Source organism: Vanellus vanellus (assembly GCF_965231255.1).
Source record: "Vanellus vanellus genome assembly, contig: HAP1_SCAFFOLD_35, whole genome shotgun sequence".
Lineage (NCBI taxonomy): Eukaryota > Metazoa > Chordata > Aves > Charadriiformes > Charadriidae > Vanellus > Vanellus vanellus.
The window spans coordinates 1,106,708-1,120,952 of record NW_028128889.1 but is presented as its reverse complement, the minus strand read 5'-3'; the positions used below and the strand labels follow the sequence as shown (position 1 = coordinate 1,120,952).

The 14,245-nt window shown below is 51.8% G+C and overlaps 1 protein-coding gene across 1 annotated transcript; it reads left to right on the top strand.

Annotated features, from left to right (window-relative positions):
- Nucleotides 1–7,215: 7,215 nt before the first annotated feature.
- Nucleotides 7,216–9,366, top strand: LOC309683902 (olfactory receptor 14J1-like; the record flags this gene model as incomplete). Its single annotated transcript, XM_082499886.1, has 2 exons — nt 7,216–7,872; nt 9,085–9,366. The coding sequence occupies 2 exons, from the start codon at nt 7,216–7,218 to the stop codon at nt 9,364–9,366; spliced, it is 939 nt and encodes a 312-aa protein (XP_082356012.1).
- Between the last annotated feature and the right edge of the window lie 4,879 nt (nt 9,367–14,245).

Sequence of the window (14,245 nt, the reverse complement as noted above, 5' to 3'; positions counted from 1 at the left end):
TCTGTGAATTGAGGGAGTTTGTGAATTCACCGTGTGACTCATAGTAGGCAAAAAAAGGGAAGACTGAGAGAGTCCGAGCAGGGAGCGTTGTGGTGGGCCTTGGGATCTGTGCTTGACAGAAAAACATTTTTTCCATTGGTCTAAGGCTGTCCATTCAGAGGCGCTCAGGAACAGCATCCCCTATTGATTGCTGACCTCATGTAATCTGTAAGCAGAAAAAAAAAAGAACTAGAAAAAGAACAAATTCTTTGTTATTGTTATTTATTATTCAACTCTTTTCACTTTGAGTGGGTTCTTGAAATCTCACTAATCAACCACATGAGAACTGAGGACTTGAGGAAAACTCTGCCCCAAGACTTGGCTTGTTAGGGCTTTTTGGGTGTTTATGAGCCCTCTGGTGTCAAATGTTTGAACTGCAGTTATTGAAAGGTGGAACAAGCTTCTATGGAAGTAAAGAGTCAGCAGCAAACCTTCAAGTTTCTGAGCATGTCAGCAGGCCCCACTGAGGGCCATCACTGAAAAGAGCATGGAGGGCATGGCCTGACAAGGAGACCATCGCTGGGTTCTGGTGAAACAGGCAGTCAGAGGCACCGGTTACAGGTGGAAAATGAAATGCTGAAGTGGCTCTGAAAGATCTTGATGTGTTTCACCAAGCGGGATGCCCAAGCCTGGTTGATGATCTTTAAGCCTGCTTGTGAGGATTTGCTAAAGCCATCGGCCATCAGCTTGTAACTCACTGACATCCCCTGACCCACCTTCCCAGACACACTGCATTGGCTTTACGTGGCAGAGTTTTGGTGGGGGGCACTCCAGGGCGGCTTCAGTGAGCAGATGCCAGAAGCTGCCCCCACGTTGGGCAGAGCCAGTTCCAGGCCTCTATGAGACAGACCCACCGCTGGCCGAAGCTGAGCAAATCAGTGACAGTGGTAGTGCCTCTGTGATAACACATTTAAAAAGGAGTAAAAAATAGCTGCGCAACAGCAGCTGAGAGAGGGGAGTGAGAATATGTGAGAGAAAGAACTCTGCAGTCACCAAGGTCAGTGAAGAAGGAGGAGGAGGAGGTGCTCCAGGTGCCAGAGCAGAGATTCCTCTGCAGCCTGTGGGGAAGACCATGGTGAGGCAGGCCGACCCCTGCAGCACATGGAGGCTGTGGATATCCAGAGTGGAGCACGTATCCACCTGCAGCCCGTGGAGGATGGCATAGCAGAGCAGGTGGATGTGCCCTGAAGGAAGCTGCAACGCTGTGGAGAGCCCACACTGCAGGAGGCTTCTGGAAGGAAGCAGAGGAAGAGCATGAGGAGGAACGAGTGGCACAAACAAGTGATACAAAACGAACACAATCCCTATTCCCCACTCTCCTGCATCACTCTGGGAGAGGACGTAGAGCAGTCAGGAGCAAGGCTGATGCTGGGAAGAAGGGAGGGGTGGAGGGAATGTGGTTTTAGATGTTGTTCTTCTGTCTCATTATCCTCCTCTGTTTGATTGGCAATAAATTACAAGTCTGTTTTGCCTGTGATGGTAACTGGTGAGCGATCTCCCTGTCCTTATCTCAACCCATGAGCTTTTCATTTTATTTTCTCCCTGTCCTGCTGAGGAGGGGCAGTGACAGAACAGCTCGGTGGGCACCTGGCAGCCAGTCAAGTCCTACGCAAGGACAATCACTGCTGCTCAGAGCCACACACTCTTCAGACAGGATCTTGAGCTTTCTGGATCTTCCTGGTACTTATTACAATCTCCCTGGCTTCCTCCACAGCTCATGGGGATCTTTCCTGTCCTTTAACAGGGACTTTACGACCATCTTTTATGAAATGGTTGTCTTTTTACGGTATTCTGTGCAGAAAGAATAGTCACAGAAAAGCACCACATATGTCAAAACAAATGCCGAGTGAAGTGCCAGAAAAAGCCTCCTGAGCTTCCCGCATGGCTGTGGCTTCTTGGCAAGCAGTCTGTCCTGAGAAGGGGCTCCAGCCCCTGCTCCTCTGGGGAGCGCAGTAGTGCAGTCTGGATCAGTCCATGGGAGATGGTGGGGCTGTGTTTCCACCCCTGGGGCAGTCGATTCCAGGCGTACGGGGTACTCCTCCAGGTGAAAGCAAACTCTGGCCTGCACTCTGCTGCCAAAGAGACCAAGAAAGAAACTCAGTGGTATCAATTTTTGCATAGCCCTTGGCTGCCTTTGACTCCAGTTCCTACTGGAATTCTATCATGTCTGGTGTGGCAGCACTCAGTGGTGGTGTGACTTTGTTATGGCCCCAAAAGTGGCCAAAGAGCTGTCCAGTCATGCTGATCTCCCAGAAAGGGCGTGGGAGCCCTTCCATCATGTCTCCTTAGAGATGTGTATGTTTGGGTGATTCCCCATCAGTACTGCTCTGTTGATTACCATGACCCTTTTGTTACCATCCTGCAAGACCCTTTCCTGTCATTGACACCCATCACTTCCTCATGTGACTCTTGGTCATTCCCTCCCTTCCTCATCAATTCCAGTTTGAAGTTTTCTTTCCAGCTTGGTCCCGTTGTTATCAAAGACACTTTTCCCCAACTTCCACAGGTGAAGTCTTTCTCTTCCAAGCAGTTACTGGTCCTCAGAGGGTGTCTCATGGTTCTAGTAACTCTGTGGCTGACACCAGATGCACAACCAATTGTGTACCTGCAGGATCTGTCCACTTCTCCTCAAACCTTTTCCCCTCAGTAGAAGGACTGAGATCACCACCTACACCCCCCCTGCCCTTGACCAGCGCACCCAGAGTCACATAGTCATGCTTCATGTTTTCCAGGTGTCCTGGGACAGGGTCATTGGTGCTCGTGTGGAAGAGCAGCAGGGGTTAATAGTCCAAAAGAAGGACAACCTTCATCAGACTCTCAGCAATGCCTCCTTTCATCAAGGACAGTTGACAGAGCTCCTTAGAAGCTGCTAGAGCCTGCCAGCAGCTTGCCAGCAGTCACAGTCTCCTCTGACTAGCCTTATCTGGCAGCAACAGAAATCAAGATTTAAGTTCACTGAGGATCTCTGACAAAGTCCTCAGAAGAGGATTTCAGGACTCTTTCAGACAAAGTGAATTGGAAGGAACTTGGGGGGAATTCAGCGTTAACTTCATTGTGAGCAGGAGGTTGGTCTGGAAACGTTCCATCTCCCTTCCAACTTGAACAGTTCTGTGATAAACCTGTCATCTCTGATGACGGGTACTGTGGTTCTTGCAGCCATTAATTCCTCATCTGCATGTGGGTTAGCACCAAGCATGGTAGCCCCAGAGCCAGACCCTCACAGTGGTGTCCTGTTGCCACCAGGGCCTGAACCATCATCAGCTCAGTGTTTCACTGTGGGTGACTGCTTGTTCAGACAGAACAGGCTGTCCCTACAGCCTGCAACAGCTGTGCATTGCAACAGGGTGACCAATGAGAGCGACACATGCAGAACGTGATGATATGAGAGTGACAATATTCCAATATCCCTGCGGTAACTTGGAAATCCAATCAAATCTGTTCGGACTGTAAGAACCCTAAATGTCTCAGGCATGCATTGGTAAGGTTGACCGCGTCAGTAGGAGAGGCTGAGAGAGCTGAAGTTGTTCAATTGTGAGAAGAGAGGGCTTTGGGCAGAACTAAAGATGACAGTTCTACCGCTCCCAAGAAATCATCAATAAGGTGCCTCCAGGTTCTTCCTTGATGTGTGTGAGGAAACACTGTTTACCCACGAAGAGAGTGAAGCACTGGAGCAGGCTGGCCAGTGATGTTGTGCTGTGTCGTTCCTTGGAAGGTTTTAAAGCCAACATGAATAAATCCCTGAGCAACCTGGTGTAACCTGATAGCTGCCCTTGCTGTGAGATGGCCATTGGCCTAAGGAGCTTCTGCGGTCCCTTCAACATGAGTGATTCTGTGCTTCCTTCCACCACAGCTCTTCCCTTTATCATGGGAGGGAAAGTACTCAGACTCTCCAAGACCTGGAAGTAAGGCAGACATAGGTTTGGTCAGATCATCTGGGTCATTCTTGTCCCACACCAGTCACTGCTGCTCACATCCAGAGCTTCTTGGCAGGAACTCCCAAACCAGCCTTGATCTAGTCCTTAGCTTCACCTGCCATTAACTTTCTCCCTCTTTTCTTCCCTTTGATCCTTCTTGTACCCTCCAACATAAACAGCAGACCTCCCTTTGCTCTTTCCTCACTGGCCCTGGCTTTGCTTGCTTTGCAGCTCTTTATGAAATGGTCACCATGGATAATCCTAAATTGGAAAGAAGTTGCACTAAAGTAGCACCACCTGTTAGTATTTGTAGTGCCCTGCAACTCCCTGTGCTGTTACCTTGTGAGGGACACCACCATCAGAGTTACCATCTGCACATTAATGTTAGCAGCTGACAAAAGGGAGCTTCAGTCCAGGGGGGGCTTGAGAAACTCTGGGATTTGGGCAACAGAAAACCTTTGAAATTTTACACAGAGAAGTGGCCAGTGGTGCATCAGGGGGAAGATTAATACAGTAGAAGAGGGCAGCCTGGGACCTGCCTGGCTGAGTAGGCACCCTGAGGAGAAGGGCCTGGGCACCACCAGGGGTGCCAGAGGAGCCAGTAGGGCATGCTCACCATGAACAGGGCCAGCTGCATTTGGAGCAGCATTAGGAGGAGTGTGGGTCACCCACACCAGCGGAGCTGTCATCCCACTCCACTGAAACCTCGTGTGGTCACCTCAGGACTAGCGTGTCCCTCTTTGGGAATTCCTGTTCTAGACAAGTGGGGAGGAATGGAGAGTGTCCAGAGGAGGTCTGCCAATACGGGATTCATGGCCTCAAGCACATGCCCCATTTGGGGGGACTGAGGGACTGGGGGTCCTTCAGCGTGGTGAAGTGGAGGCTCAGAGCATCGCAGTCACAACCCCTAACTGCTTGAAGGGTGGTTTCAGAGATGGTGGAGCTTTACTTCATAGTGCTCAAAAAGCAGGAGAGAGGAAGAATGCCACAAAGTGTGGCTTGGGAGGTTGAGACTAGAAAAGAAGAGAAGGAAATGTCACTGCAAGGGCAGTGCTGTGGAACAATCGGGCAGCCAGAGGGAGGCTGGACCAGCCCATGGCTTTGTCTTTCAAGGACAAGCCAGGGAGGATGGAGAGATATCAGTAAGGGCAGTGAGTTATTGAGGTGAAAATGAAAGACAATTGAGCGCCTTCAAAGAAAGAAGGGGGCACTGAAAGCCCCCACCAGACATGATCTCTTCTTCACCATGGCTATGGCTACTATCTTAGCCACCAAGTCCTACCAGAAGGTACTTTAACCTTTCTCATGAAGACCTCATTACCTCCTTGCCTCACCCATAAGTGTCATGCCGTATTCCTGCCCTCGGCATTGCATATCCCCACATCACACTGCCCCAGGAAGAGCCCTGAGCATGGGGTGAGGGACGAGATCTCCTTTCGCAGGGACTGCAGGTCAGAGCATGGCCCTTTGGCTCAATGTAACACATTCAGGTTTCCTCAGCATCAGAGCCACCTTTAATTTTCCTTTCCCTACCTGTCATTATTGACTCCTGTTTTCTGCTCTAACGAGCCCCTGGGGAGGCTTTGTTGGTAATGGTCCTCAGTGGGACCCATTAACACTCCAAGAAAGTGTTGGGTTTGTAGATGACATCAAAGTTCTGCTTCTTGAGAAGTTTCTTGTACTTCATCTCAGCGTCTGAGGTTCATGGACTGTGTCTCAAACCCACCAGAAGGGTCATTAAAATGCCTTGGGCTGGTGCTGTGCTGCTGAGCTGGGCTGGGCTCTTGGTACAAAGGGAGCACTTGGTGAGTTGGTGCTGCTCTAGAGAGACAGCTCTGCCCAGGAGCAGCTCCTCTGCAAAGCGCAGCAGGGCTGAGGGAACAGCTTCAGGTGTGAGGATGAGATGAGCAATGCAGAGAGAGCTTAAAGGCAGTTGGGAGTGGAAGACAGCTGAGAGCTCACAGTGGGAGAAAGCTTCACAGCCCTCTGCACGGTAAGTCTCGGGCTGCAGGGCACTGCCACTGCAGTGTAGAGGAGGATAAGGGTGTTCTCCGCACCGTCAGAGGAGCAGGACTACCTTGTCCTGGGGATGGCTGCAGGGGTGTGCAGGCGGGTGTGCAGCCAGGGGTGCCCAGGGCTGTCCATCAGAGCTGGGTCCCTGTGCCTTAGGGGGCTGTGTGCCTGCCCAGTGAGCTTCTGCCCTCAAGGATGTGGCATCCAGGGCAGCAGCTGCCTCATCTGTGGCCATAGCTCCGGCAGAAGAGACTCTCCTGAGCATCCCTCTGTCCATCCCTGGCGTTACCTGCCTTTGCAGAACCATTGGGCCATTTCTCCTTGCTTCTCCACCCATCCCTGCTGTTGCTTTTGCTCTCGTTTTCAGTTTATTTGTGATGAGGCTGCAGTAACAGCTCAGTGACTGCTCCTGCAGGTCCTGCCATGCTGATTTGTCCATGGTGCCCCAGCCCCCTTCCAACCTGTGGGTCTCTCGGCAATGCAGTCCACGGTTTGGTAATAAAGCTGACATTTTGTTAAGGACACCCCATCTCCTGGGCATCCAAAAGCTCCCAGCTCTTCACTGGGGAGTGGAGGTTGAAGATCTGCACTTTGAAACCTGGATTCCTCTGCTCTCTCTGTGATCATCCTCCAGAGCAAAGAGGTGCAAGAAAAAGCAGCTGAGCTTTTCTTCAGCTTTCTACAGCTGAGCTGAGATGAGTTAGACAGATGGTCTGTCCATCTGTCCAAGACGGATAGACATACCAGCTTTCCCCCTTCTGCGCTAAGGCTCTGTCCTATTGCCTCCCAGGACTCTCAAAATAGTGCGTGTAGTGTAATAAATATGCCAGGGACTTTTGTCTTCAAAAATGACTCCTCCGGTGGGACAGGGGTAACAGGAGCAAAATAAACAAAACCCCCAACCCACATCTGTGTTCTGCCGCCAGGGGAACTGGGAGTGACAATGGTCAAAAGCTCTTTCATATCAGCGGTAGGCTTAACCTGCGATCACTCTGGTTCCTGTCTGCCCATTGCTGCACACCACGACTGACTCCTCTGGAGCCCACAGCAGAGTCCCCTTCTCCCCACTGCACCCTCAGCCCGCACAAACCAGGATCACGCCAGGATCTGCACAAACGTCTTCCTGGAAGGACAGAGTTCAATTGGGGGACCTTACTGTGATGTGGAACAAATTTTGCTCAGAGGTGTCTGTCCTAACTCCTCACTGTCTTTTCCTCCTTCAACAGGCCCCTCTGTTCAGGGGGATCAGATGTCCAACAGCAGCTCCATCACGGAGTTCTTCCTCCTGGCATTTGCAGACACACAGGAGCTGCAGCTCTTGCACTTCTGGCTCTTCCTGGGCATCTACCTGGCTGCCCTCCTGGGCAACGGCCTCATCATCACTGCCATCGCCTGCAACCACCGCCTCCACACCCCCATGTACTTCTTCCTCCTCAACCTCTCCCTTCTTGACCTGGGCTGCATCTCCACCACTGTCCCCAAAGCCATGGCCAATTCCCTGTGGGACACCAGGGCCATCTCCTACCTGGGATGTGCTGCACAGGTATTTCTATTTCTATTTTTGATCTCAGCAGAATATTTTCTTCTCACTGTCATGGCCTATGACCGCTACGTGGCCATCTGCAAACCACTGCGCTATGGGACCCTCCTGGGCAGCAGACCTTGTGTCCACATGGCCGCAGCTGCCTGGGGCGGTGGGTTTCTCAATGCTCTGCTGCACACTGCACATACATTTTCAATACCTCTCTGCCACGGCATTGCCTTGGACCAGTTCTTCTGTGAAATCCCCCAAATCCTCATGCTCTCCTGCTCAGACTCAGACTACCTCAGGGAAGTTGGTCTTATTGTTCTTAGCGCCTGTTTCTTCTCTGTGTGCTTTGTTTTCATTGTGCTGTCCTATGTTCAGACCTTCAAGGTGGTGCTGAGGATGCCCTCGGAGGAGGGACGCCACAAAGCTTTTTCCACGTGCCTCCCTCACCTGGCCGTGGTCTCCCTCTTCATCAGCACTGCCTTATTTGCTTACCTGAAGCCCCCCTCCATCTCCTTCCCAGCCCTGGATTTAGTGATATCATTTCTGTACTCAGTGGTGCCTCCAGCAGTGAACCCCCTCATCTACGGCATGAGGAACAAGGAGCTCAAGGATGCCCTGAGGAAAGCAATCCCATGGATCTGGCACCATTAACACACCATTAAAAATAATTTGCCTCCCCTTCTCTGCACGTTTCCCAGGATGTATTTTACACATGGCCTTTAATTTCCACCCCCCGCCCCCTTCCCCCCCTTCTGGTAATCATACTTAGAGGTAATTGCTTGGGTTCATAGTCCTTCACTTGGGACTGTGTCCTGTTGCGTCTGACCCTTGAAGAACTGTGTGTCACCTCTTGCCTCCCTAATAGCATCTCTGCAATAAAAGGGGATGTCCTGAGCGTGGCGCCTGAAGGCTGGGTTCTCTACAGTTGTGGTTAACAACAAACCCAAGGAACTGACCTTTCCAAGTGTTTTGCACCTTTTCCTTTTTTTGGGGGGCAATAAACTCATGGTATAGCTGCGTTCTGTTAGATACCAAGCACTTAATTAAAGGCTCTCTTCTTGGTGTCCAGGGGCAGCGGAAATAGTCAAAAAGTGCCTGGTCACCTTCCTCAGGCTGTCACAGGTGATGGGGCTGATGGCAGATGTCAGTCCATGTGGAAGGGAATCTGGAGTGGTCAGGGGAGGATGGGGACACTCCATGTGCTCTGGGGTGGGAAGGGAATGGAGACTCAGAAGGAAAAACACCCTCTGAAATTAAGTCCCCTCAGGAGAAAGCACTAAAGTCAAGTGCCCACAAACGAGGACTCTGCCATGCTGTGGGAGGCAGTGAAGGGCAGCAGAGCTTGTGTCCACATGGCAGCAGCTGCCTGGAGCAGTGGTTCCCTCCACGCTCTCCTGCACACTACTAATACATTTTCAATACCTTTCTGCAAATGCAATAGCCTAGAGCAGTTCTTCTGTGAAGTTGCCCAGATCCTCAGGCTCTCCTGCTCAGAGACACACTATCTCAGGAAAGCTGGGCTTTTTTTACTTAGTGCCTGTTTATTCTTTGTGTGTTTTTATTTTCATTGTGTTCTCCTATGTGGAGATCTTCAGGGCAGTGCTGAGGATGCCCTCGGAGCAGGGACGGCACAAAGCCTTTTCCACGTGCCTCCTTCCCCTGGCTGTTGTGTCCCTCTTCCCCAGCACTGCCATGTTTGCCTACCTGAAGCCCCCCTCCATCTGCTTCCCATCCCTGGACCTGGTGGTGGCAGTTCTGTACTCAGTAGTGCCTCCAGCAGTGAACCCCCTCATCTACAGCATGAGGAACCAGGAGCTCAAGGATGCCCTGAGGAAACTGATTCCCTTGGTCGTATTTCAGCAGGACTGAGCCACCCATCTCTCCACAAGTAATTGCCAGTTATTCTCAGGCATCTTCCGTGCCTCGCACATTTGTCCTGTCATTATTGTGTCTGTACACAAATAATTGAATTTATCCCACTTCTCCAGTGGCACCGACCCACTCCATCTGACCCAGAGGCCTTCTTTCAATGTGTCGATCGCTATGTCAGAGCTGGCCTCCCATGTAGCCGCTAATAAAAGGGGATGTCCTCAGTGCACTGTCCAAAGACTGAGATCTTCTTCCTTTAGCTGGAGTCAGGAATACCCACAAGGAATTGCACGCTAAAAGGGTCTGATGCTGTGCTTGGGGTCTCCATGGGCTCATGGGGATGAGCTCATTGGGCGATGTGTTAGGGAGGGAGGGCTTGACTCAGCTCGCATTTGTGGTCGCACAGTGCCACTGGAGATGATGAATGGGCAGTACGCATCTGCTCATGACCGTCCCACATGTAACAGCGCTGCTTACAGTTGCCCATCGTCCTGTCTCCCGCCAGGAGAGCACAGGGCATATTCACAGACACCCTGTGCTGGGGGGTGGGCAGCAAATGCTACTTCCAAAAGCCAAGTGGACTCTCCTAAAAGTAAAGGGCTAAACCAAAGAATACACAGGCTATTGATGGCTCTGCAATCCCAAGAGAGGCAGGGGAGGCACAGCGGGTGCAGGGAAGAGAGCCTGGAGTGGGATTCACATCACCTCCAATGAAGAGCCAGGGCCTGGATCTAAGGACACATCTGAACGCCTTGTGACTTTCTGAAAAGCCCCACGATTGCTCCGAGCACCTGCACAGCCACAGGTCCCCAGGGAGAGCATTCTCACATGCAATGACCCCTGTCTCTCTGACTCTGCTTCCAGCTTGACCAGCACAGCCAATAGGTAGCCACCCCATAGTCCCAGGGCACCACAGCCACCTCGCTCGGCAGAGCATCAGAACAGCCGGTCAGGCCAGCTCAGATGCATTCACCTGGGCAAAGGCTCTCTGGGGAACAGGGACATCTCAAGAGAAGATCAGGGCAGACTGTGTGCGGAGCAGGAATAAACGAGAAAGAAAACCATGTTTCTGACTGCACCAGCTCAGGGCAAACTGTCCTGCCACTGGCTAGCAGGAGCTGCCTGAGGAGCCCTAGGACCAGGATTCTTGTGCTGCGCTGGAGAGGGGTCTGTCAGACAGGGGCCTTATGTGGGTGGGGATGAGGATACCCTGCACAGGAGAATAGGTCAAGAGTGTCAGTGTCCTACAGTGCTCAGGCAATGTCCAGCCTCTAGCCCCGGGGCTGATGAGGACGCTGGCAACCCTTCTCTCTGGCCCCGACAAGGTCCTGTGCCCTTCGGCGGGGCTGGGGCTGTGGTGTGAATGCCCAGAGCTCTGCAGTACCATTGTCCTCGGTCTGGTGGGGATAGGGTTAATCTTCCCAAGGAGCTGGCATGGGAAACAGGTGCCAATCAGTACAACAACGGTGCATCAGCTGCAATATGGCACTAACCAAGACTCTCTGATTCCCATCCATAAGCTGATTCGTCAACTGGAAACTCAAGCAGTCATCAGCAAGACCCACTCACCCTTTAATGGTCCCATATGGCCAGTGCGAAAATCTAATGGAGAGTGGAGGCTAACAGTGGACTATCATGGCCTGAATGAAGTCACGCTGCCACTCATCACTGTAGGAGATGACTTGTAAATTCCCTGAAACAAATGGTGAGACCAAAGACAGGGGAGGCCCTCTGAGCCTCACTGAGGAACGTCTCAAACACAAGTACTTTGAGATATGGCTGCAGCCAAGGGGTGGATAATGTGGAGTCTGGATAATGGAGGCCTTGTGCTCAAAGAACTGATATGGCTAACACTTGCTTCTCTCTTGTGTCACTCAGGAGAAAAAACTCATCTCGATAACGCAGGATTCATCTGTGTGGGGGAAGTCTTGTGAAGACAGGGGTTTCTGCTCAACTTGTGAAGATTGTTAGTTCTCTGTTTTTGGGGCCATCGTGTCTGATGAATGACCTTTGCCTCATTATTCACAAAAAGTATATTAAAGTTGGCTGGATGAGGGGAAAGTCGTGGATGTCATCTACCTTGACTTTAGCAAGGCTTTTGACACTGTCTCCCATGACATCCTCATTAGGAAGCTGAGGAAGTATGGGCTAGATGAGGTGACAGTGAGGTGGATTGAGAGTTGGCTGCGGGACAGAACTCAGAGGGTTGTGATCAGCGGCACAGAGTCTAGTTGGAGGCCTGTAACCAGTGGTGTCCCCCAGGGGTCAATACTCGGTCCAATTTTGTTTAATATATTCATTAATGACCTGGATGAGGGGACAGAGTGTATCCTCAGCAAGTTTGCTGATGATACCAAACTGGGTGGGGTGGCTGACACCCCAGAGGGCCGTGCTGCTATCCAGCGTGACCTGGACAGGCTGGAGAGCTGGGCAGAGAAGAACCTAATGAGGTTCAACAAAAGCAAGTGCAAGGTCCTGCACCTGGGGAGGAAGAATGCTAGGCACCAGTACAGGTTAGGGGCGGACCTGCTGGGAAGTAGCTCGGAGGAGAAGGATCTGGGGGTTGTGGTAGACAGTAAATTATCCATGGCCCAGCAATGTGCCCTTGTCGCCAAAAAGGCCAATGGAATCCTGGGCTGCATAGGGAAGAGTGTAGCCAGTAGGTCGAGAGAGGTCATTCTCCCCCTCTACTCTGCACTGGTGAGGCCACAACTGGAATACTGTGTCCAGTTTTGGGCTCCCCAGTTCAAGAGGGACAGGGAACTGCTGGAGCGAGTCCAGCGAAGGGCAACTAAGATGATTAAGGGCTTGGAGCATCTGCCTTATGAGGAAAGGCTGAGAGAGCTGGGACTCTTTGGCCTGGAGAAGAGAAGGCTGAGGGGAGACCTTATTATGGCGTACAAGTATCTAAAGGGTGGGTTGAAGGAGGATGGAGCCAGGCTCTTTTCAATGGTTCCCAGTGACAGGACGAGGTGCAATGGGCACAAGTTAGAACACAGGAAGTTCCGTTCAAATACACGGAAACACTTCTTTACGGTGAGGGTGACAGAGCACTGGCACAGGCTGCCCAGGGAGGTTGTGGAGTCCCCTTCTCTGGAGATTTTCAAGACCTGCCTGGATGCAGTCCTGAGTGATGTGCTCTGGGCAATCCTGCTTTAGCAGGGGAGTTGGACTAGATGATCTCTAGAGGTCCCTTCCAACTCTGATAATTGTGTGATTCCGTGATTCTGTAAAGTTCACACCCCAGCATATGCTCATGAAGATTATCGAGATCATGCTAAACATACATGACTATAGGACTCTTCTCTCCACCCAAATCATGCTACACGTCACCTAGTGGGGAGGGAAACCTGAGCAGGTCATACTGATACTGAGAACATAAAAGGGGAAAATAATTGCACCTAGGGAGATGTTTTTCCTTGGGGATCCACAGAGGGGTGCTTCTACAACCCAGAGACCCCCGTTGGCTGGACAAATGCTGGAACCAGATCCAGTGATCTCCTCCTCTCTCTCTCTTTCTCTTTTTCTCTATCCCTCTGTTTCTCTTTCTTTTCCCTTCTTCTTTTAAAGTTAAGTACATCACGCAAGGCGCACTTTGCCACTTGAAATACATTGTTTTACCGTTAGCCATAATTTGTCATATACCTAACCCATTATAGGAGACCTAGTAAAGACATATATTAATCACTGTGGGAATCTAATAAATGTTTCTGTATGGACCCTGAGAGTTGTCTCGCCTTACTCCACACCACTGGGGATTTGCAAATCTGAGTCACTTCCCACCCTCTCTCGAGAGTGGGGTGTAACAACCTCCAAAGCACCGGCTGCCCCGAGGGCTGGCACCGTCTCCCCTTCGCCTCTCCCAGCCTCATGGGGGGACACTCTAGTTTGCCCTAATCTGCCTTTTTCTGGGGGCACACGGTGGGTGGAAGGGGATCTCCTCTACAGAGACACCCCAGGTGTCCACACTCCCTCAGTCACTCTGCTCACTGCCGTGGTACAGCCAGAGAGGACCCAGGCGTCTGGGCACTGGCAGGCGAGAGGGGACACAGACACGGACACGGACACACACACACAAACGCGAAGCGTAGTTTTGCTGAAGGGATTTATTGATCATTAGAAGCGAATAGCCCAGGGCTCCCAGGGGATCAGGTGGGGTCATCCAGGGAAGAACTCATGGTCATGCTGCTGGAGGGGAACAGGGCAAGGGTGTCACCACCAGTTCCAGTCCTGAAAGACAGAGCCCCAAATGAGACCCCCACTGTCGGCTGAGACATGACAGTGGCCTTGTCTGCCATGATCCCTCTCTGCAGAGAGCTGGGGAAGGAGAAGGGAGCTGAAGCGCTCAACAGACCAAGGACTGGACGTGGCTCTCCTGAGAAACATATCGCAACCAAAGCCCGTTGCCCAGGGTGTCATTGCCTTGGGATGCCCCAGGGCATGGGATGACCTCTGTCCCTCTAACACTGGAACATGGATCATGGGCAGTCCCCTCGCTTCCCCTCTCCCATACCCAAGTTCTGCCCAACCCAGAGGGCTCAAGGATCCCACGGGGCTCAGCATCCTTTGTGGGGCTGGAGACACCCTGATGCTGCTCACCTAGACATCAACGTCAACAGCCACACGTCTCTGGCGCACCAAGTCCACCACCTGCTCAGCCACAGGAGGCTGGGGAGAAAGGGAGAGTTAGGGACACACTTGGGTGCACTGGGAGACAGGGGAAAGCAATGGGGTCCTTGGGGAAGGTGCCTCTGAGGAGGAATGGAATACATGAGTTTGTATGGGGGTGCACAGTGTGCAGTGGGGGTCTGGGGAAGGGGCCCACTTGGGTGCTGGCTGTGTACTGGGGCATCCTGAGGTGTACTGGATTGTAATGGGA